At 38.4% G+C, this 25,257-nt stretch overlaps 1 protein-coding gene across 1 annotated transcript; it reads left to right on the top strand.

Annotated features, from left to right (window-relative positions):
• Positions 1-43: 43 nt before the first annotated feature.
• CDNF (cerebral dopamine neurotrophic factor) lies at positions 44-24,247 on the top strand. The gene is made up of 4 exons (XM_080812123.1): positions 44-401; positions 16,267-16,394; positions 17,455-17,596; positions 22,470-24,247. Exons 1-4 carry the CDS (start codon positions 287-289, stop codon positions 22,646-22,648), a joined length of 564 nt encoding a protein of 187 aa, XP_080668249.1. The 5' UTR covers positions 44-286; the 3' UTR covers positions 22,649-24,247.
• The last annotated feature ends 1,010 nt before the right edge of the window (positions 24,248-25,257 follow it).

Genomic DNA, 25,257 nt, shown 5'->3' with positions numbered 1-25,257 from the left:
CCACCCCAGCCCTGCTAGAATCGCAGCGCGTGTGCGATCTTGCGCATGCGCCAGTCGGGGAGGGACGGGAAAGGATGTCTTCGTTCCGCCCCCTTCTAGTTCCTTACGTGAAAGCCAATGGAAACTCGTGATTGAATTGCGTCATTTGGCCCAGCAACTCCCGGCAGATTTCACCGTCGGCTAACCCCTTGCTCTGCCCCTCCGCGTCCTGTAACAGCCGCGGGCGATAGCTGCGTGGCTATTTTGGTGGACGCAGGTGGCAGGCGTCTGGAGCGGCTGGCTCATCATGTGGTGCATGGGCCCAGCCGCAGTGGTGGCCCTTTGTGCCGGACTTTGGGTGTCTAACCCGGGGACGGCGATGGGCCAGGAGGCCGGGGAACGGCCAGGGGCCGACTGTGAAGGTGAGCGGTGTGAGACCCGCTTGCATGGCCGTGGCACCGCGCTGCAGCGCAGCTGTTGTCGGCTTTGGCTTCTCCAGGCGCTGGCTATAAATAATATTTAACTCAGGAAATGCAGGTCCCATCCCTGGTTTCCCACCGCCTTCTCCCAAGCCTGGGAAGTTCGATCCGCGTCCAGTGACACCTTGAGGCCGCCTCCCTTCCCGTCTTGTACTATTAAACGGCCGGGGAGTTTGGATTTGGATTAGATGTTGCGTAGACGCGACTAGCTTCGGAGGACCCTAGCGCTCCATCTATGCTGCCACTCTGAGTGGGCGAGTCTGGCCTCTCCCAGCTCAGGCGAGGTCTTTCAAATTTAAATTTGTTTGACTCCCAAAAGAAAAATAAAACAAGTTGTCTGTAATTGAGTTGAGGTGGTTTAAACCAGAGAACAAAAGTAACGTTTGTTAGGACTTACAGAATAAAGTTGCTTTACAAAGGAGTACAATAACTCCTTTGGAGGAATACCCAGGAATGATTCCTTTTCTGTTCGCAGAACCTGAGCTATGCACTTGAAATCAAAACACGTGGGGCTAGGTTCCATCAACCCTTGTGCTCTGAGCCCCCATGCCCCTTCCTTACAAAATCAGCGTGATAGTAACTACTTCAGAGGGTTGTTAACAAGATTAAAGAAGAAAATTGGCTATGCTAGCCCCTTCCTCCTGGACTGCTGTAACAACCATTTTTCATAGACCAAAATAATGGATGTAAGTGTATATCCTTCTCACCCTTATGTGACCTTGGGACTCTATCCCTGCTTAACAGGAAATTGTAGATTCACAGTATACATTGAATAACTGGATGAGTGTAGTTTGTATAATAACTTGATGAAGTGTTAAGAATTGGAGTCCAGTTTTCTACCAGCCCTGCAATAATTAAACCTCTCCAGAAATTTGAAATATCTACACGATATCATTTTTAAATATAATTTTTAAACTTTCTATAGTTATATTTGTTCCTCTAAGTTACAATTTTGTTTAAAGAATCTTACAACTGCATCTATGCATTTAAAGCAGAACTTGTGAGACATAAACAATAGATTTGATTACTCATTAGTAATTTAATTTCTGGAGTGTCTACCTGAAAACAGTTCAGAAAAGCCAGAGACCCTCGATTCATTAAATGTGCCATCTTGTCTAGATTTATTACAGCATATTGTAATTATTGTGTGTTTGACTGATTTTTTACTGTCTTTCCTCCTCTTGCTCACTCTGCTCCCATTACCCTGTTTTTGGACCTATCAAGGACACTCCTGCATTAGAGCCTTTGCATTTCTTCCCTTTGCCAGGAGAGTTCTACCCCCAAGTAGTCCACTTATGGTCTTCTCCCTTTCTTAAGGTTTCTCTCAAATACCACTTTATCCAAGAGGGTTTCCTTGACCACTCTATTTAGAATAATACTATTTACCTTGTCACTTTCTACCCCCATTATCATGTTTCTTTTTCTTCACAGCCATAAGATACTTTTATTTATTTCCCAACATGTAATCCTTGAGGGTATGGACTTTGTTTTTCAACAGCCTAGAACACTGTCTGGTACTTACTAATTGCTCAATGAATATTTGTTAAGAACACAAATGAGGGGCTGTTGTATTTAATATTCTGTTCCTATTAATAGCATTAGGAATGAATAGGACTTGGAGCTCTGAAAGACAACATGACTGGTCCTCTAGCTGAAAACAGCTAAAAACACTGGATAAAATAAAAATGTAAAAATATTTTTTAAAGATTTATTTATTTATTTGAGAGAGTGTGTGTGGGTGCGTGTGCTTGGGAGGGGTGGGGGAGGGTCCCAGGGAGACAAGCAAACTCTTGGCTGAGTGAGGAGCCCGCCTCAGGGCTCCATCCTAGAACACCTGAGATCATCACCTGAGCCAAAATCAAGTGTCATGCTCAACCAATGAGCCACCCAGGAGCTCCTAAAAATAATTTTAAGAGTAAGTTAGTAAGGCACAACCAGAGGCCAAAAATCAAGGTGAAAGTGGACCAAAAGAGGTAAAAGGAATGGGGAAGTTAGCTTTTGCCTTGAGGGCACTTGTTACTCAAGCAATCTGAATTTAGGTTTTCATGGCTTTGGTAAAATAAAGAGAATAAACACAAAGCTCAGGATCTTCCCAAGTTAGGAGTGTAATATGAGGTCTTCCCCCAATTAATTTGAAACCCTAAAGAGCTAGACCTCCGTTATAAAATAACCTGGAAATAACCACAACTCTATCCCTGTCTTTAGAGACTGAAAGCAATTGTGGTATTTGAATTTTGTACCAAAAGGGAAAACAAAACTGTCTCCAGATAACTCCTAATCACAAGATAGCCCTCATATGCATTGAGGCCCAAATGCACACAACCTGGATGGTCCCAAGCATCTCAAACTGAAATTTTAGTTTAAAGGGGTTTTAGGCATCAGCAAATGGTGATCTTACCTGTAGGAATCCACCTTTAGCCCAGCCTGCAAATAGTTCTCACGGTTAAAGTCCAAGAAATAAAGGTTACATTCAGAAAAGTCTTGCACCCATGGGGAAGCCGGGCACCATAAGTGACAGCCAGTTGAGACTGGTGGCAGAGACTAGTGGAAAGCTTCAGGTACTGGAATTACCAGGCACAGAATAGAAAATATATTTATTATGTTCTAAGAAATAAAGGAAGGGAATGAAAATATAAAGGGCAAAAGACTCTTAAAAATGTCCAACCATATTTGGAAAAGAATCAGATTAAATGACTACAAATAGAAATTAACGGGATTAGCAGCAGATGAGATACAGCTGATGAAACAATTAGTAAGTAAGAAGATTGAAGAAATTGTCAAGAATGAATCACTAGAGAGAAAGGAGAAGAAAAAAAGAGAAAATCTTAAACACAGCCCTGTGTTTAAGTCTAACTTTAGAGTTAGACTGTCAGATGATTCAACAGCGAAAGGCCCAAAATCACACAGGTAGTAATCGGTAAAGCTGGGATTTGGACCCAGAAAGTCTGGCTTCAGAGCCTAATCACTGAATTACTACTTATACTGCTTTCTGAGTATAGTGTTGGGGACTAAATTATTTAAGGAAATATTAAAAAATAAAATCAGAACGATGAAGTAGGATACAAATTATTCAAGAAGTTCTGGCTACTCTTTAACTCCTAACTCCTTATAACTTGTGTTCTCTTCTTAGGTAGCAATTCTCCCCTAGTCCTGGTATCACCACGATTGGAGTCTTTTTAAAACTTTTCCTCCAAAATCAAGCAGATAATGTGGGACTGACTGCAGTTTTAGAAGGTGTGGATGGAACTCCTGAAAATAATTTCTAGCCCATTGCCAGTTTAATTATTCCACTAACCTAATTTTAAGCATTGATCATTATCTTTTGAAAAACTTATAGCTCTTTTCCTGCAGGTGGCATTCTTATATTTCCCAAATATAAGAATTGGGCTTTGGCTAATAATTGCTTAATTGATGTGTGATTTCACCTTGAACTTTTAAATTCAATTTCATTAACATTACTGTAAGGGCCTATTTAGCCAGAGCAGCTCCATCTCATTTGAACAGCCATTTTGTTGTTTATGCAGTAAAACTTAAACTGACCCTTCCCTCCTCCCCACGCCCCATCCCCCACCCCCAGGGGACTTACTTAAAAGCAAGTCCGGGAAACTAGTAAAATATGGTCAACCAGTCCCAGGTAACAGAGCCCAAATATAAGGGCGGGTCAGGCCAGGTAGAGACGTCCAATCAGTGGAGCGAGCATACTGTCTCCCTAGCTACCAAGGAGTGTGGGTCCCGCCTTTTGGGCACCAATTCTGACCAAGGTGATAGGCTAGTTCAAATATCTACTATAGGGTAAATTGTAATTCAACTGGCCACCCGTGTGTGACCTAGCATGACTGTGCAGCTTTCTCTGTGTGTTGCAATCTCATTGGCCACCTGTGTGTGGCCAGGCTCAACCACATGGCCTTTGCTCTGTAAAAGTTATTCTGTGAGGCTGGGGGGTGGTCGCCCTCTCTGTAAGAGGCGGCCCCGACCAGTCGGTTTGATTCTCGATGCTTGGCGTGAAATAAAGCTTTGCTTGACCTTCGCTTTGTATCAGTCTCACTTCTTTGATCACGGACCTAGCAATTACCAAATATTTTATTGAGCTTATTGGGGATTTCTGTGACAGTCAAAGATATTGTGCTGAGTTTTTAACATCAGTTAGGAACTACTTCAAACAGGAAAATTTTTTATATGACCTATACCTAGCATCTAGATTCATTGTTAATATTTTGCTATTTTTGCTACCATTCTCTCTCTTTAAAAAATAAAATAACACATTTATAGCCACTGTTTTCTCTCCCTTTCCAGGAGAAATGTCTGTTCTAAAGTTAATGTGTGCTTCTTTTCCATTTTTAAAGACTTTATTTATTTAATTGACAGAGAGAGAGATCACTAGTAGGCAGAGAGGCAGGCAGAGAGAGGGGGAAAGCAGGCTCCCTGTTGAGCAGAGAGCCCAATGTGGGGCTGGATCCCAGAACCCTGAGATCATGACCTGAGCTGAAGGCAGAGGCTTAACCCACTGAGCCACCCAGTTGCCCCTTCTTTTCCATTTTTAAAGAACTCTTACTATAAATGTGTGTATCACAAATAACCTATGTGATTTTTTTTATCTTAGTTCTATATAATTGTACATTGTACATATTCATTTGCAACCTTTTCATTCAACATGATATTAGGGCACTTATGTACATTGATAACTACAGATGTAGTTCTTTTTTTTTTTTTTTTTTTTTTTTTAAAGAAGAGACAGGCAATTCCACGGCCTAGCTCCTCCAGAATATTTCTTACCAGGATTTGGTTTTGCTCTTTTTTTTTTTTTTAAAGATTTTATTTATTTATTTGACAGAAAAAGATCACAAGAGAGGCAGGCAGAGAGAGAGAGAGAGAGAGAGGAGGAAGCAGGCTCCCCACCAAGCAAAGAGCCAGATGCAGGGCTCGATCCCAGGACCCTGAGATCATGACCTGAGCCGAAGGCAGAGGCTTTAATCAGTGAGCCACCCAGGTGCCTCTGTAGTTCATTTTTAAAAATTGCCTATAAAAAATCTTTAAAATTGCCTATAGAATTCTACTTTCTGAGGGAAATACAGTTTATGTAACTATTCTCTCTTGGAGTTTTGGTAAGGTTCTTCCCACTTTGACATGGTTAAAACATGACCATGGTTAAAACATGGTTTTAAACATGGTTTTAAACAATTCTTATACATGTCTCCTGGAGCACACGGGTAATGATTTCTCTAGGTCATAGAACAAGAATTTCTGGGTGATAGATTATATGTGTTTTCAATTTAATTTTTCCCTGTTGGACTGCTGTTTTCTTATAGATATGCAGGAGCTCTTTTATTCAGCCAAAAAATACATATGTCACATCCAGTCTAGGTTCCTCATTGAGGACAGAGCAATGTAGCTTAAGTGGGAGAGGTGACAGACACAAGCATGAGAGGCAGTGAAGAGTCAGGTCATCAGGGACTTTGGGACAATCTAGAGACTGCATTAGACTCTGAGTGATATGGAAAGCCATAGGAGGCTGTTGAGCAGACGAAGTAGCATAATCTGACTTTCATTTTCAAAGAATCTGGTTAGGATGTTGGGAACTTAGTGGGTCAGATCGTAGCAATCCTCTGACCAAGAAATCCTAATGCTGCTGAAGAAGATATGAAAACATCATAAAGGAACCTAGAGCTGACAAGATAGAAAAATTTATTAGTCCAAAATTGGAAGGGGAAGGAGCAATCCTGAATGGCAAACTGAATTTACACTCATTTTTGCCCAGATGACACTGGCCAAAGTAAAGATGATCTTCCATGTGAGGGAGACGGAAGGCAAAGCCTAAGACTTGTTTTAAGTAAGGAGTCTACTAGGACACTCTTCTTTGTTAATCTGGGATTCCCAAATCCCAAATACTCCCTGAGAGCATGGTTGAATGAGCAATAAACTTAACCCATCCCTACACACAGAGGTCTCTAGGGAAGATTTCCTTGACACTGTGCAGAACAGAAGAAAGGAATAAATACATTTCTGAGCGATTATAACCACAAGATGTCCTCACTTGGATTTGCAGCTAAATTTCACATCAGGGGTCCAAGATAATATCAAGCTCTCAATTTAGTTTAAAATATTCCCTGGCTAGTAGCTCCCAAGCCTGATACATACAGACACAAATCCTTTATGGAAATAAGGCATCATCATTTTAGGCTTCAAATAATCTCACAAATACATTTCAAATGACTATCATGGAGGACAAAATAAGGAAGTAGACAAAAGAAACAAATAATCAGGTAACAAGAGGAGGCAAAGGACTCTGTTTTTCACAACAAACCTTTTATAACTCACTGGCTTTAAATTAGGTGTGGGGGAGTGAGGGAGAGGAAGAGGAGGGAGATTAGAAACCACAGCATAAAAATTCTTTGAGTTTTTTTTCTTGAAGAGGAATGGGGAAATGGGGTCGTATTTGGTGGTGGTGGGGCAGGAATGTGGTCTTGAGAGATCTTTCTATTGCTTCTAAGATGTGAGAAGTAACACATGCATGTTGCAGGCTAATGGGGAACGAGACAGGAGGGAGAGCGTAGAAGTGGAGGAGCAGGGAGTTGATAGGCTCTCCTTAGCAAGTGTAAGGGTTGTCAAAGTTCATTCATAGAATAAAGGCAGAACATGCAGGTACAGGTGTGGTAGATAAAGGTGGCAGGACCAGGGCAAAGTTCTCTCCTGTTGCTTTTTTCCCCTCGGAGAAATAGGATGCAGGATCATGAGGTGAGAGTGAGAATGAGGTGGAGGTGTTAGACTAGGTTTGAGGAGAGAGCAGTTTTGCAATTGTCATTTGGGAAGTTGGATATAGTGCAAGTATGGCCAAAGGAGTAGGGTTGTCAAGCAGCCCTGATGGCTCACTGGAAATTCGTGGTCATGAATTTGAAGTGAGACCAGTGAGCACCACTGTGTTATTTCCTCCAGTTGTGCTCAGAGAGTATAGGTACAAACTGGGTGGGGAGTTGACTTTAATTAGGGTTAGGGTTTTTCCAGGTGCATAAAACAAGGGAGGAAGATGCAAGAAAGTTGAGTTTATGTGCAAAGAAGTGACTATAGTGTAGAACGTGGAATGTAAACTGGACAAGGAAGCATGGTTAAAAGGTGGGAAAATCAGGGCACCTGGGTGGCTCAGTGGGTTAAAAGCCTCTGCCTTCGGCTCAGGTCATGATCCCAGGGTCCTGGGAGCCTGCTTCCCTTCCTCTCTCTCCGCCTGCCTCTCTGCCTACTTGTGATCTCTGTCAAATAAATAAATAAAATCTTAAAAAAAAAAAAAAGGTGGGAAAATCAATGGATTGTACAACCTGGTGGGGTTGGGAGAACTTGAGCATTGGGTGTTAGAGGAGGTGAGTTGGAGAGATAGGAGGTGATGGTCAAACAATGGGATTTCAACTGAAATTATAGAGAGATCATGGTCATTGGTAATGATTGGACCAAAGGGTATGACCATAGCAATTTCTCATGTATTCTAGATATTAATCTTTGGTCAGTTATATAAGTTATAAATACCTTCCTCCAGTCTACAGCTTGTCTTATCTTTTGTTTGTGATTTCTTTGGCATTATAAAAGTGTTTAATTTTGCTGTAATCAAATATATGATCTGTATTTTGTACCTTCTTTACAAAATCTTTTCTCTCTATCCTGACATCATGAAGATGCTTTCCTGGGTTTTATTCTAAAAATTTAGCAGTGATGGCAGCCTTCCCGTTGAAATCAGGAACACAACAAGGATGCCCACTCTCACCACTCTTGTTCAACATAGTATTAGAAGTCCTAGTAACAGCAATCAGACAACAAAGAGAAATAAAAGGTATCCAAATTGGCAATGAAGAAGTCAAACTCTCTCTTCGCAGATGACATGATTCTTTATATGGAAAACCCAAAAGACTCCACCCCCAAACTACTAGAACTCATACAGCTATTCAGTAACATGGCAGGATACAAAGTCAATGTACAGAAATCAGTGGCTTTCTTATACACCAACAATGAAAATACAGAAAGGGAAATTAGAGAATCGATTCCATTTACTATAGCACCAAGAACCATAAGATACCTGGGAATAAACCTAAAAAGAGGTAAAGGATCTGTACTCGAAGAACTGCAAAACACTCATGAAAGAAATTGAAGGAGACACAAAAAGATGGAAGACCATTCCATGCTCTTGGATTGGAAGAATGAACATTGTTAAAATGTCTATACTGCCTAGAGCAATCTATACTTTTAATGCCATTCCAATCAAAATTCCTCTGGTATTTTTCAAAGAGCTGGAGCAAATAATCCTAAAATTTGTATGGACTCAGAAGAGACCCCGAATTGCTAAGGAAATGTTGAAAAACAAAAATAAAACTGACGGCATCACATTACCTGATTTCAAGCTTTACTACAAAGCTGTGATCACCAAGACAGCATGGTACTGGCATAAAAACAGACACATAGACCAGTGGAACAGAGTGGAGAACCCAGATATGGACCCTCAACTCTATGGTCAAATAATCTTCGACAAAGCAGGAAAAAATATACAGTGGAAAAAAGACAGTCTCTTCAATAAATGGTGCTGGGAAAATTGGACAGCTATATGTAGAAGAATGAAGCTCGACCATTCTCTTACACCATACACAGAGATAAACTTGAAATGGATAAAAGACCTCAACGTGAGACAGGAATCCATCAGAATCCTAGAGGAGAACATAGGCAGTAACCTCTTCAATATCAGCCACAGCAACTTCTTTCAAGATATGTTTCCAAAGGCAAAGGAAACAAAAGTGAAAATGAACTTTTGGGACTTCATCAAGATCAAAAGCTTCTGCACAGCAAAGGAAACAGTCAACAAAACAAAGAGGCAACCTACAGAATGGGAGAAGATATTTGCAAATGACAGTACAGACAAAAGGTTGATATCCAGGATCTATAAAGAACTTCTCAAACTCAACACACACAAAACAGATAATCATGTCAAAAAATGGGCAGAAGACAGGAACAGACAATTCTCCAATGAAGACATACAAATGGCTATCAGACACATGAAAAAATGTTCATCATCACTAGCCATCAGGGAGATTCAAAATAAAACCACATTGAGATACCACCTTACACCAGTTAGAATGGCCAAAATTAGCAAGACAGGAAACAACATGTGTTGGAGAGGATGTGGAGAAAGGGGAACCCTCTTACACTGTTGGTGGGAATGCAAGTTGGTGCAGCCACTTTGGAGAACAGTGTGGAGATTCCCTCAAGAAATTAAAAATAGAGCTTCCCTATGACCCTGCAATTGCATTACTGGGTATTTACCCCAAAGATACAGATGTAGTGAAAAGAAGAGCCATCTGTACCCCAGTATTTATAGCAGCAATGGCCACGGTCACCAAACTGTGGAAAGAACCAAGATGCCCTTAACGGACAAATGGATAAGGAAGATGTGGCCCATATACACTATGGAGTATTATGCCTCCATCAGAAAGGATGAATACCCAACTTTTGTAGCAACATGGATGGGACTGGAAGAGATTATGCTGAGCGAAATAAGTCAAGCAAAGAGAGTCAAGTATCATATGGTTTCACTTATTTGTGGAGCATAACAAATAACATGGAGGACATAGGGAGATGGAGAGGAGATGGGAGTTGAGGGAAATTGGAAGGGGAGGTGAACCACGAGAGACTATGGACTCTGAAAAACAATCTGAGGGTTTTGAAGGGCGGGGGGTGGGAGGTTGGGGGAGTCAGGTGGAGTGTATTAAGGAGGGCACGTATTGCATGGAGCACTGGGTGTGGTACAAAAACAACGAATTCTGTTATGCTGAAAAGAAATTAAAAAAAAATTAGTAGTGATGGTCTTCCCATATAAATCTTCACCAGGGATTTATGTTTTCATTAGTTTTAGATAGAGATCTAAGATTATCTTTTTCTGTGGTTAAGTTGTCTTAATACCATTTATTGCCTAGTAAATTTTTATCCTCCATTGATTTTTAGCATCACTTCTATCCTTTACCAACCTCCTCTAGATTTGTGCATTTGTTTCTAGACTAATTCTCCTGGTCTATTCTGTGCCATTCCCACAGTGTTTTCAATGCTATAGCTCCAGAACCAAATCTTGATATCTGATAATGTCTATTCCTCAAACTCCTTTTTCTTTTTTTTCCTTCTTCTTCTTCAAAAATTTCTTGGCTTTCATTTGCTCTTGTTTCTTCATATGTATTTTTGGATCAGGTTGTAAAATCTATAAAAGTCCTATTTGAATTTTGATTAGAATCACATTATTTATTTGAGAGAGAGAGAGAGATTGAGCACAAGACAGGAGGAGAGGCCAAGGGAGAAGCTGACTCTCCACTGAGCAGAGAGTCCAGGATCATGACCTGAGATCATGGCAGAGCTTAACCAGTTGAGCCATCTAGGTGCCCCTGGAATAACATCAAATGTATAAGTTTATTTAAAAATAATTATCATCCATAATATTGAAACTTCCCATCCATGAACATAATTTATCTTTTCATTTCTGAGGTCTACTTTAAGGTCTTTTGATCAAGTTTTGTAATTTTTTCTTCCAAAGTCTTGATATATTTCATTAAATTTATTCCTGGTTATACTAGAATTTTTGTCATGACTGTAAATGATTTCTTATTTTAAATTTGTAGTTTCCTCATTATTTCTTTGTATTAATCTTATAGTCAGCAATTTTGCATAATGCTCTCCTTATTAAGAATGTTTTTCTACCTAGACAATCATATAATCTGCAAATGATAAAAATTTTGCTTTTTCCTTCCTTTTTTTTTTTTTTTTTTCTGAGAGGGAGAGAGTGAGTGTGAGCTGGGGTTGGGAGGGGCAAAGGGAGAGGGAGAAAATTTTAAGCAGGCCCCATGGAGCCTGATGTGGGGCTTGATCTCAGGACCCTGAGATCATGACCTGAACCCGAAATCAAGAGTTGAATGCTAAACCTACTGAACCATGCTTTTTCCTTTCTAATAAACATTTTTTTCTATTAGCTAACACATCCAGTTCTGTATTGTATATAAGTGGTGAAAAGGATCATTTTACTGCTAATGTCGGACATTTGTTGTAGAGCTTTCTTAGATATCCTTTATTAAGTCAATGCAGTTCTTTTCTAATCTGAGTTTGCTAAGTGTGTGCATATGGATGCTTGCTTTAATCATGAACAGAAATTCGATTTTATTAAATACGTATACATCTACTGAGATGATCGTATGATAAATTGCATTAATAGCTTTTCTGATTTTAAATCATCTTGGTCACTGATGAGATTCTTTTTTGATTATGATTTTTTAATGTGCATTTTATTTTCAAAACGTGAAATTGGCCAATAATTTTTGTCTCATATTGTCCTTGCCTGGTTTTGATGTCAATGTTTGGCCAATCTCATTAAAGATTGGGAGCTTTTCTTTCCTTTCTTTCTTTTCCTTTGCTATCCTTGTCTCTGTGAAAGTTTATATAAAATAGTTCTGGTAGTGGGTTTCTTTTTTTCCCTGGTGGATTTTTAATTACTGCTTCAATTTTTTAAAATGGTTTAGCTCTGTTCAGTTTCTTATTTCTATGTAAGTTATTTTTGTTTATCTTTTCTGTGATGTTGTTTATGCTGTTTTCAAATTTATTGAAATAAAGCTTTCTTATGGTGTTTTCTTATGATTTTAGAGTCTCTATTCCCTCTCTAGGTATGCCTTCTTTTTTTTTATCAATGTTTTATAGCTTATATTTTTTATCAAATAGTTATGTATATGCATAAATTTAAATTATAAATTTTTTCCCCTGGGCCTATATTGAAAAATATTAGACTCTTAGCCATTCTTCTCTAGGTAGTGCTTTACTCTGCAGTTACTTCTAAGTAGTTTAGCTGCTTCATCTGACACATATCTTTATTAATCTAAATAAACTGATTAAAATGCTCTTTTTCAGTTTTTCACTTTTATTATCTTTGGAAAATGAATTTTTAGATCTATACACCCACCCACATCTGTCTCCTGCACACCCATTCTCTCATTTAACATACCTTTACATCACCATTTGGGGTAAAAATAAATCTCAGGGTTTATATTGTTGTGCCATGTAAATATAATTCAAAGGTGAGTTACTTAGTGCACCAGGATTTCATCTTTCATGCACATCTTTCTCCCTTTGAATTAAAACTTGCCTCAATTTTTCCTTGATCAGTTTTGTTCTAATCATTAATTTATATCATATGTATTTTTTAATTTTTATTTTTTATTTAATTTTATTTTTTTCTGGCAGAACTGAAAATCATCTCTGAATAAGCTGACCACATCAGGTAGTCTATTAGTTTGATTTTCTGCTTGGTGGCCTAATTCCTGGGTCCTGCTCTAACCTGGACACTTATCTCTCCAGCTTGTCGTCCTAGGACTCCCTCCCCTCCTGGGAATTTCCTTGGTCTCTGCTGTGTTTGAGTCTTTGTTTCCTGGAACCCAAGGCATTCCTTTGATTGGTTCACTCTTCTGTTTTGGTGAAAACTACTGTCCTGAAAAAAAATCACATGATAATATAATTTTGAGATCTTGAGTGTTGAAAATAACTTCATTTACTTTGGCATTTTAATTAATAGCTTGACTATAGAATTCCAGGTCAAAACCATTTTTTCTCTCGAATTTTGATGACATTAAGCCATTTACTTATCGTTTCCAGTGTTAGGAAATCTAATGACACCCTATTTCATAATTGTTGTTAGAGCTATTTTAGATTTCAGCAGAATTATAGAATCTTTTCTTTTTTACCGGTGTTCTAAAGTTTCTTGATTTTTGTGTTTTAATATAGATCTTTTCCAATTTTGTGGATCTGTCAATCCAGATATTTATGTCTTCCACTAAAAAGAATATTTCCTATATTGGTTCTTTGACAATTCCCTATTCTGTCTTTTTGAAGCTCATTACTTAGATATTTGTCTTCCCAAATTTCTTAAATTTTATTAATCATTTTCAAACTCTTTGTTTTTCGGTCCACTTCCTGGTGATTCCCCCCCCACCCCAACCTAATTCCCTAAATAAGTCTGGTTGACTTTCTCCTTTAATTTCACAATCATATTTTTAATTACCAAGAGTTCTTACTTGTTATTTGGTTGTCTGAATATTATTTATCACTTAAAAAATTCTTTATCACTTTTTTCCTTGCTAAGAAATTGTCTATCCTTATTGGCTATTATTTTCATATATCCTTATTTTTTCTACTTAATTTATGTGATTTTATTATCTGACAGTTTCTATATTCTTCTATATTCTTCTATATAGTTATACTTTTAAAACTTTTAAAAACTTAAGTTGAGTGCTTACTTTTTATTTTCCATTTTTTCTTTTGAAACATACATACTTAATGTGATGAATTTCTTTGTAAGTACTGCTTAACTGTAGTCCTTAAGTTTTATGTATAGCATTTTTGCTGGAATTGAGTACTAAAACCTGTACATTTCTGTTACTTTTTCTTATTTAGAAGTGTGTATTTTAAAAATTTCCAGGCACAAGGAGGACAGATACTGAGTTGGATCATATTATTTTTGTTACTCATTTCTAATTATATTCAGGGAATGTGGCCTGCTTAATGCAGGTTTTCTGGTGCTTGTTGAGAACTGCTTTTTGGCCTATGACCTGGTATATTAATGTAAATATTCCATAGTTTCTTCAAAAGAATGTGGGTTCTCTAATTTGGGGGAGAAGTGTTCCACAGGTAATAAGGTCAAACTTGTGAATACAGCTCAAATATTTAATGTCCTTATTAACTTTTGGTCAATTTGATCAAATAATTGCTCTGAGGGTGTTCAGCCATCTATTGTTATTGTGAATTTGTTGATTTCTTCTTATAATTCTATCAGGATTTTCTATATTATTAAGCTATGTTATTGTTTATGCATTAGTTTACAACATTTATTTTTGTATTTCTGGTAAACGGTTCATTTTATGGTTAGTAGCAACTGTTGTTATTCTCAAAAATTTTTACAGAACTTAAGCAGATTTTGGTTAGCATTTTCTAGGCGTAATTTTTTATTTTTAAAATCTCAGTTTTGTTGTTGTTTTTTTCAGCCTTTTGCTGTAGTCTCATACTTTTTATGTGACTCTTATAAACAGCATACAATTGAATTTTTGATAGTTCTGCTTTGAAAAATCCTGTTCTATAATTGCAAGTTTAATACATTCATGCTTATTGTAATTAATGATATATTTGGGTTTCTTTTTCCCACTTAATTTTGTGTTTTTTGAAAAAATGTATTGTGCTTTCTTCTTTCTTCCTTTTTCTTTCTTCTTCTTTTTCTTCTTCTTCTAAACCTTTTCTGTCTTCCAGCAGACTGATAATATTTGAACTATCCCTCCCCATGCTGAGCACCAATACAGATCTGAAAGTAATCTGTTCATATTTTTTAGTTATTACCCTTACGTTGTTAACTTGAGAATTGGCTAAAAATTATTATAACTTAACAATAATGTTTCTCCACTCTCTCCTGGATGATAAAGAATCTTAGGCAGTTTCAAGTGAATTCTCCTATATTTCCCACCTTATGTGTTAGGATTGTCCTGTTTTTGGGTTTTTACCTTATGCTTATACCCCTACATGTTTATTATTCTTGTTTACACAGTTATCTTGATTTGGATTTTTCTCCCACTTGCAATTTTTTCTTCTCACATTACTTCTTGCAACCTGATTCTCCTTTCTGGATCCTGCCTCCTTCCTGAAGTTTATCTGTTAGTAGTACTCCTAAGGTGTTTTATACAAAGGAAGTGCCCAATAAATGTTTATTAAATAAACTATTTTAATGAGATGAACATAGTTTAAACTACAGCAGGTGTCTAGTTTGTGTATTAGGGTTATCAGTAGACCTTGCCTCATTTGCCAGACAAACAGATAAGACACTTGAACATTGGGGATGGGAGCGCATTATGTGGTTTTAGTTAATACCATAAATCAAGAGTAGGGATAGAACCAAGGGCCAGAGCACTCTCCACTCTTCCTTAGTATGTTCCTCTAGAATTCTCTTTCTAATACGAGTGCCACTGTGTTCCAGTTTAAACTTCTGGCCTTCAGTTCCTTCCTCCGCACACTTGCCCCATCTGGGAAAGCAACATAGGAAAGCAGCATCCTCCTACTGCAGAAGTACCTAATAGATAAGTGTGTAGGGCCAGGGTCAGATGACCTGGGATCTAATTCCCTCTCCAGCACTTATTAGGAAAGTTAACTGGATTCTCTTTGACTCAGTTACCTCATCTGTAAAATAAGGATGGTAAGCGTCTACAGCATCACTTTGTTCTGAGACTTGAATGAGTTAATAACATTAGAATGGTGCCAGTACCTGTAAGCACCCAACAAATGCTGACTCTGGTTATTGCCTGAGCCACTTCATGGCTCCTCTGCCTCTTTTCTGACTCTGGATCCTGGGATTGAATATGATTGTTCAAATTTGGAGTTTCACTTAAGTTTGTGATGACAGAACATACAGACAGGCAGACTACCAAGGGGTTTCATTTAAGATATGTATTCAGGTTTTTCTCTGTGCTTTAAACAAAGCTGTCCCAAGCATCATATCCTATATAAAGCTATATTCTCTTTTAAGATTAACTTTTGTGGGAGAATTCTCATTTTAGGTTCAACTTCATTCCAAAGGTTGATTGATTGATTTGATAAATTCATATTATTCAGGGCCCACTAAGCAAATTGCTATAGACCCCAAACCATTCTTACTTATAATTTGAATTCATTGTCACAATGTGTTGAATCATATTTAACTTTTTTATTTGGTGAGCGGGGCATACACATTGTGGTCCGGGTTATACTGCACCTAACTACACAATTTCTTTGATCCTTTTAGTTTGTAAAGAATTCTTGAACCGATTCTATAATTCCTTGATAGCCAGAGGAGTCAACTTTTCCCTGGACACCATAGAAAAGGAATTGGTCAGCTTTTGCTTGGATGTCAAAGGAAAAGAAAACCGCTTGGTATGGTAAATTTTCCCTGTTCATTTTTCCCTTATGCTTGAAGAACTTGTTAATAGTTTCATTTCTCATCTTTGTCTTAATGTTCTCCTGTTCAAATGCTTGCCTGAAGCATGTTCATTGCAGATAGCAAGCAGAAATTGATCTTCCAGTGAAATGTAGTCCTATGTATTTTCATTTAGAATATATCTGGATTCATTTTGCTTTCTGAATAGACAAGCAATTCCATGTTTTAAGTAAAGTTACACAAATTTCTAATGAGCATTTTCTGTCCTGGGTTAAGTATGGGTAGACTCTCTATTTGTTACCAAGACTATTAGTCAAACCTGTCAAAACATTTTTATCAAGTCATTTCTACATAACTAATGAAGTATTTATGTTCTCTTATAATGGTGTTTCCTGGGTTTACACAAATGACTTTTCAATATAGTGTTTTAGTTTACTACAGATAATTGCCAGCCAATTCATTCTGCCTAAAATTTCGATGTTCAGTTTGTCAGTTAAATCTGCATTGTTGACTGTTCACCACTGACACACTGTAAGGGTCTCAACATTTCATTTGTGCCACGAAGTTTCGTATTTTTAAGTGTAAATTGCCTCGGTTAGGCAGCTGGAAAGACAGCATAGCATGATGGAGAAGGACATGCACTCTAGAGCCAAAATACTAGATTTTTAAATTCCGTCTCTTCTGCTTACCAACTGGTGACCTTCGGTTGACTTGGGTGTAAAATGGGGATAATTATAGTACTTACTTCACAAGACTGTTGTGAGAGTTCGGTAAGTTAAGACCTTTAAAGTCCCAAGAGCAGTGCCTGGCACAGAGAAAACACTTAGCAAGTGTTGGCTCTTATTAGTCTTTTAGCATCGTGTGAAGTGTAGGGCGCTTCTAATTAACATGATCACGGGGATGGAACAATTTGTTTCCTGGTGTCTTAGTCAGCAGGAGTTAAAATTTAATAGCTGGGCCATGAAAATTAGGTTAGCCTCTTTCTCACTTTTCCAAACTATATTAACTACTTTTTTTCATCACCCAGGACACTAAATTCCCTTTGTACTCCTTCAGTGCTATTATCTAGGCGCAACGAAGGACGCAGCCACGAAGATCCTCAGTGAGGTTGCTCGCCCAATGAGTGTGCATATGCCTGCGGCAAAGATTTGTGAGAAGCTCAAGAAGATGGACAGCCAGATCTGTGAACTGAAATATGGTATAATGGAGACAGATGTATTTTTCCAATATGTCCAGGGCCAATTCTCTAAACTGAGGTCCCTGTTTCTAAAAAGTTGGTGTGAGAAGGGAAGAAAATCTCCACTCACCAGTAGGTTCCGGGACTGCTGAATGGTGCCTTGTGCCATCTGAGCTCCTCTGGGGGAAGAGAAATGAATACTGACACAATCAGCATTTGGTAAATCTGCCAACCCAGATAGCCACATTTAAACTCTTAAATCACCAAGGCAATGTCAACTATGTGTGTCAAGGAAAAATTCCAAATGTAAAGGGAGCAGCTATTCATGGTGATTTAGCTCTTGGTGACCTATTAAGACAAAAGTTGTATCTATTCAAAGGCGATGTCGGGAATTTGAAGTTTTAAAGATGGACTATACCTTTTTCCCCTAGATTTGTCTACCATCCTGCCAGTTTTAAAATTTAGGAAATAGGTTATTCACATCAAGTCAGGTTTTGCTTGATGAAGTAAGCTTATCGAGGGTGCCTAAAATAAACAGTGAGGAAAGGGAGGAGCTGTCCTATTTAAAACATTATCCTTGGCCTTATGAATTTCACCAATATAGATCTATTCCTGTATAGTACAGATGATTTGCATCTGGGCCAGCCTTTTGGGTAGACTGAAGAGGTGGGTGGAAAGCCTGGGGCATCCCTCCCTTAGCCTATCCTTAATAACTGAGAGTTTTACCAGGAAAGACTCATTCCTTTTTCTTAAGTCATTGTTTTATGTTACAGACCCACTGTAGCATTATAAACTACTTAAGTAATTAGCACCCAGCTCTGAATTATTTTAGTCTTATTTTCCAACATAGCTGTGTAATATGCCTATGCACCATAGTGACAAAGCTGGCTTTATTTATTTATTTATTTATTTTTACAAAGCTGGCTTTAAATAGGTTTAAAGTCAGAAGATACCAAAGACAAATCTATTTCTTAATTTGCCAAAGGCAGGCCCTAATCTCCAAGGTAGTGATTATGGGGAAGGCATCTGTTTTTATTGGCTTCCAAGTAGAGGCAGGAATCATTGAGTTTATATAAACAATATTCATAAAAGGAACAAGCCTGTCTTGATTCTTTTATTTGACAGATGTATTTGGAATAACATCTGCTATATACAAGGGATCCGACTTGGATCCTTGAACAATAGAAAAATTATTCAGATATTACTGAAAAGAAATTTCAGAGTTACTAATGTTTTGGCAATGCTGGCCACTAGAGGCCCTTGGGGAGCCATGAACCAGTTTTAATTTTGGGATCAACTTTTTCCTTACAGTTTTTGGGTTACAGAGTTTTTCCTCTTTTAAAATTAAAGCCAGATGCCAAGTTCTCTAGAAAAACTCAAAGACACTACTGACACTTGCAAGAAAGTGGTTTTTTTTTTTTTCCCTTTAATCATTTATCTCGAATAGACCAGCAGTTCTAAATTCTCCTTCCCTGCTTATGGTTGGAAGTAAAGTTGGGATTGAACAGGGTCTTCGACTGGTGGGATATTAATAATTTGAGTTATCAAAGCATCTATGTTTAAAGGTATTTTGTTAAGTCAGCCATGAAATTAACAAACAAGGGAAGTGTAGAGATGGATTATGTTTTCAATTAGGAAGGTGTCGTTTGGTTTTTGACCTGAAAGTATGTTTTTGCTAGATCTATTTTTTTTTAAAGATTTATTTATTTATTTGACAGACGGAGAGCACAAGTAGGCAGAGAGGCAGGCACAGAGAGAGGAGGAAGCAGGCTCCCTGCCGAGCAGAGAGCCCGATGTGGGGCTCGATCCCAGGACCCTGAGATCATGACCTGAGCCGAAGGCAGAGGCTTTAACCCACTGAGCCACCCAGGCGCCCCTAGATCTATTTTTTTTTAAAGGATGGAGATCACTATAAAAATTGAAGGGTCCCCCGAGCACAGGGTGTAGCGGACTGTCCAAATAACAAAAAGGGTTTAAAATTTAACTTTTTTTTTTCCAGATTTATTAAGATATAATTGACATAAAACATTGTGTAAGTTTAAGGTGTATGACATGTTGGCTTGATACACTTATCTATTGCAATATTACTACAACTGTGTTGGCTAACACCTCCATCATGTCTTGTAATTACCATATCTTTTCTGTGATGAGAACATTTAAGATCTACTCTCATAGGAATATTCAAGTATATAATACAGTATTAACTATAACTACCACAGCGTACATTAAATTCCCAGAACTTGTTTTGTAACCTGAAGTTTGTACCCTTTTGCCAACATCTTAATTTCTCTATCCACCAGCCCCTGGTAACCACCATCCTATGCTCTATTTCTATTAGTTTGGCTTTTTTGGATTCCATGTATAAGTGATATCATACAGTATTTATCTTTCTCTGACTTATTTCACTTAGTCCATTCTTCTTGTTGCAAGTGGCAAGATTTCCTTTCTCATAGCTTAATAACATTCCATTGTGTGTGTATACATGTGTGTCACACACACACGTGCACACACACAAACATCACATCTTTGTCCATTCATCTATTGATAGATACTTAGGTTGTTTTCATATCTTGCCTATTGTGAATAATGCTGCAGTGAACATGGAAATGCAGGTATCTCTTTGATATCCTATTTTCATTTCCTTTTAATATATACCCAGAAGTGGGATTGCTAGATCATTTGGTAGTTCTACTTTAATTTTTAAAAGAATTCCATACTCTTTTCCATAGTGGCTGTAATAACTTACACTGCCAGCAACAGTGATTTTTTTCTAAATTGTTTCCAACGCTTGTTATCTCTTAAGTTTTTGATGGCAGCCATTCTAAGAAATGTGAGGTGATACCTCATTGTAAGGCTGTTTTGCATTTCCCCTATGATTAGTGAGGCTGAGTATCATATCAAGGACCTGTTGGCCATTTGTATGTCTTCTTTGTAAGGATATCTATTCAGTTCCTCTCCCTATTTTTTTAAGTCAGATTGTTTGAGATATTTTTGCTATTGGGTTGTATGAGTTCTTTATATATTTTGGATATCAACCTCTTATTAGATATATAAGTTTCAAATACTTTCTCACGTCCCATAACTTGCCATTTATTTTGTTGATGGCTTCTGTGTTGTGAAGAAACTTCTTAGTTTGATATAGCCCTGTTTATTGGTTTTTGTTTTTGTTGTGCTTTGGTGTTATATCCAAAAAATCATTGCCAGGACCAATGTCAAGGAGCCTTTCCCTTTGTCTTCTTCTTGAATTTTTTTGATTTCAGGTTTTATGTTTAACTTTTAAGCCATTTCAAGTTGATTTTCCTAAGCGATATAAGATAGGGGTCCAGTTTTATTTTTTCTGCATGTGGTTATCCCGTTTTCCAAACACCATTTATTGAAGAGACTGTTTTTTCCCCATTGAATATTCTGGGTACCTTTGTCAAATATTAGTTGACCTTTTACACAAGGGTTAATTTCTGGGCTTTTGATTCTACCCCATTAGTATATGTGTCTGTTTTTATGTCAGTACCACACTGTTTTATTATAGCTTTGTAGTACAGTTTGAAATCAGGAAGTGCAATGCTTCCAGCTTTGTTCTTTCTAAGGATTGCTTTGGCTATTCAGGGTCTTTTTTTTTTTTAAGATTTTATTTATTTATTTGACAGACAGAGATCACAAGTAGGCAGAGAGGCAGGCAGAGAGAGAGGGGGGAAGCAGGCTCCCTGCTGAGCAGAGAGCCCGATGTGGGGCTCGATCCCAGGACCCTGGGATCATGACCTGAGCTGAAGGCAGAGGCTTTAACCCACAGAGCCACCCAGGCACCTGTTAAGAGACTTTTAAATGCTGTGTTCTATCATTCAGGGGAAAAAAGGAAAGGGCTCCTCAAGAGAAATCAAGCTGCAAAAGTCCTGGGCTGCCACTAATTGTTAAATAAGCAAACTTCAGTGTTGTATCCATGCTCAAACACACAACTGGTCATGGGGGTGGGGGGAAGGAAAAGAATTTCCCCTTTCTGACAGGGAAATTACAATCATGAGTATATTATAGATGAGCTTTGTTTGTTTGTTTTTCCTGTTTTGGGGTTTGCCGATGGAGAAATAGCTGCATTCTCGACATTGTCTGCAGATAGTAAACAGAAACAGCAGTCTTTCTAGAGGAGTTGGATGTTAATAACAAGCGTTATTGGCAAGAAGGTTAGGAGCCAGATCGGCTGGCACCAAAGCGCTAGCATTAGAGAAGTGGATATATCCCAAAGGACTACCAATGAATGCTATGATGATTTTGTAATCCCAGTAGGGACAGAGGATCAGGTGAGTTCAGGCAGAGATCCCAAACAATTAAGGACCAATGAGAATGCTCTTAATTTCATTCATGTTTTTGGTGTCTTTACATTTGTTACTTAAAAACTCCATAGGGCCTTGTAATAGGTATGTCCATCTGTTTTAATGCAGACATGTGTTCTTACAGAAAGCGAACCATTACTTTCTAGTTAATTACAATCTGGGGCTTTCAGCTGGCCACACTCAAGGCCATCCCAAAGCACTGCCATTTATCAATACTCTTCTCTGTATTTTAGGAGCAGCAATTAAGATGCAGTGTAGTCATTTTAGTCATTATGGTCTTGAGAAGCCATGGAGTGGTCGCAAAATCCTGTAAAGCTACCGAGGCCCCTGTTTTGAAGCAAGTATAATTCCATGGAAAGTAAATTGAATAGAACACTAATGATTCCAATAGCTTTGTACATAACACATTTTTCTTAGGTAAGTCTTGGTTTCCATAGAGATTGGAACTGTTCCCCACTTTGGAACATAAGGTAGTTGGCACCAAGATAAGTAACACCACTGGCCTTTGTAAGTCTTTCAGAGTTGTTGTTGTTGTTGTTTTTTAAACAGTACTTTCCCTTTTTGTTGTTTAGAAAAGAAATTGGACCTGGCATCAGTGGACCTGTCAAAGATGAGAGTAGCAGAGCTGAAACAGATATTGCACAGCTGGGGAGAGGAGTGCAGAGCCTGTGCGGAGAAAACCGACTACGTGAATCTCATCACCGAACTGGCACCCAAGTATGCAGCAGCCGACCCCAAAACAGAGCTCTGACCGTCCGATGCTGGTGTGCCATTAATGAAAGACACAGCGACTCTCCAGGAAAATGACTTGTTGGTTAAGAGTAACTGGGACTTGCGCTGTATGTGGTCTCATTATTTTTGCTTTAAGAAAAAAACCAAGAATTGATTACTTGGATTTACAATGAAAACTGCTGATATTAGTGGTGTCTTATATTTGCAGTGTACCCAAACCTAACAGTGCCTTTCTCATAATTTTTGTAAGGATCACATACATTGTCTTTATCCATGTCCTTAAAATCGAGAAATGTGAACTACTGAGAAATTGATGGAGTAAGTCAATTCAAAGAAGGAAGACAGTGCTCAGAGGCCCCTCTCTGTGCACTAATTTTTAATTAAATATATTGGTTTAGGAAAAAAGAGACAATGTTTGGTCTACCTAACTCCCACCTTCAATCCAAAACAATAACATGGCATAATCAAAGGTTTTAAAAAGTAAACTTTGTACTTTCAACTGCAAATTACTCTATGTTCTGGCTCTTTTTGGCATCTGATATGGGAGGGCAGGAGGCACTATTTGAAATTAGGATTTTCCCAAAGAAGGAATACCTATTTAAAAGCTATTTATACTACTTAAAACAGATAAAGAATTCACTTAAGGAGACTCTGTGTTTTAGCAAATTGTATCAGCACTCACACTGTTGACTGAACTAAGCTCAAGGTGTTCTGTATTCCTTGCTACCGCACATTAGACAAGCGTTTGTTGAAGATTAAAGCATGGTAAGAGCACCTGCAGACAAGAAAAAGCTCTATAGTTCTTTTTTTTTTTTTTTAAGATTTTATTTATTTATTCGACAGACAGAGATCACAAGTAGGCAGAGAAGCAGGCAGAGAGAGAGGAGGAAGCAGGCTCCCCGCCAAGCAGAGAGCCCGATGCGGGGCTTGATGCGGGGCTCGATGTGCGGCTCGATCCCAGGACCCCGGGATCACGACCCGAGCAGAAGGCAGAGGCCTTAACCCACTGAGCCACCCAGGTGCCCCAAAGCTCTATAGTTCTTAATGCTATTTTATCTGCCTTAAATTGTAGAATCATTCTTGGCTCCATTTTCTGGCCACATCAGGGTGAGAACCCCCACCTCCACAAGTGACTGCCTCTGGTGGGGAGGCAGAGGTGGGGAAGGCTTGCAGAGCAGCTCAAGGGGACTTTCTGGGGGGATAGGAATGTCTTGTACCTTGATTGGGGTGGTGGTTACAGGGTTAGATAGGATTGTGAAACTCATCAGCAGTATAGTTAAGATCTGGTCATTTTTTAAACATACATTTTATTTAAAATACTGCTATAGAAAAATTATTTGGAAATTAACTGAACTTCATTGCTTCAAAACATCTTGTTAATGTAGAGAATTACATTTGCTGATCGGGAGTCCTTTTGGGGAGTGGAGGAGAAAATTTCCAGATTGAATGTGTACGCTGAAAGTATAATTTTCACATTTAAATGCTATCGAGGTAAATTAATTTTTAGTTAGGCAGTTGGGATGTTACCGAACTTATCAGAGAATTGGTGGTTAGTAACATAAAAATGAGAATAAAAAAGCTTTGGTGTAATAAATAACCGAAAGGGTTATTGTTTCTGGATTTGAGCAGCTTGATCATTGTGTGTAAAGCACTCTAGTTTATTACAAATTATATCTTTAGAAGTCCATATTTAGTTTAGTTTTTTAAAATTTTTTATAAGCTTTGTATTTGTTTTCTTTTAGTGCATTTTGAACCTGTTGAGGAACTTAACATTTGAACATAGTATGTTTGATGTCTGATCTCAAAATCAGGTCATATTTTCTCAGTGTTGTTGTTGTTGTTTTTCCTCAGGATAGAAATCTAGGTCATAAGAGCACTGCCCAGCAGTTCATTCAAATCCACGATGTTTGGTCTGGATTTTCATAGAGCTTTCACTCTGTTAGTGCCACTGAAACTTTTTAAAAAATTATTTTTATTAACATACAATGTATTATTTGCTCTGGGGTACAGGTCTGAGAATCATCAGGCTTACACACTTCACAGCACTCACCATAGCACATACCCTCCCCCATGTCCATAACCCAACCATCCTCTCCCTACCCCCATCACCCCCAGCAACCCTCAGTTTGTTTTGTGAGATTTAGAGTCTCTTGTGATTTGTCTCCCTCCCGATTCCATCTTGTTTCATTTTTTCCTTCGCCACTGAAACTTTTTAAACCATACCCACAGGTCACCCGTGAATCTTGTTAAAGTTTGGATTTTGATTCAGGAGGCCTGGGTGGGGCCTGAGACTGCTTTTCTAGCAAGCCCCTGAGTGAGGCCCGTGCTGCTCTTGCAGGTTCCACACCTGGAAGTGGCAAGGGAGGGCCTGAGTCCCGGATCCCGCAGTTGATTTATTTTCTCCAATTGTCGGTCTCAGGTTTTTGATAGAGCTGAATGTAACCGTAACAACAACAACAACAACAACAACAACAATAAAAACAAACAACAATAAACACACAAGAGTTGCTTCTGTCATGTAAAAGAAGTCCAGAGATAGGCAGTCCAGAATAAATGCTCATCTTTTTGCTTTACATCAGGGACTTGCTCCATTCTTACCTCATGGTCCAAGTTGACCCTGGAGCTCCT

This window comes from Martes martes (genome assembly GCF_963455335.1).
Source record: "Martes martes genome assembly, chromosome: 8".
Lineage (NCBI taxonomy): Eukaryota > Metazoa > Chordata > Mammalia > Carnivora > Mustelidae > Martes > Martes martes.
The sequence above is the reverse complement of the archived record's forward strand: the minus strand, read 5'-3'. Positions and strand labels throughout refer to the sequence as shown.

Bases quoted from the DNA above. Each gene is read 5' to 3' on its own strand.
- CDNF (XM_080812123.1), top strand. From the start codon at position 287: ATGTGGTGCATGGGCCCAGCCGCAGTGGTGGCCCTTTGTGCCGGACTT. The intron at 16,395-17,454 runs GTATGGTAAATT...GTACTCCTTCAG, and splicing joins AAGGAAAAGAAAACCGCTTG to TGCTATTATCTAGGCGCAAC. The intron at 17,597-22,469 runs GTATAATGGAGA...TTTGTTGTTTAG, and splicing joins GATCTGTGAACTGAAATATG to AAAAGAAATTGGACCTGGCA.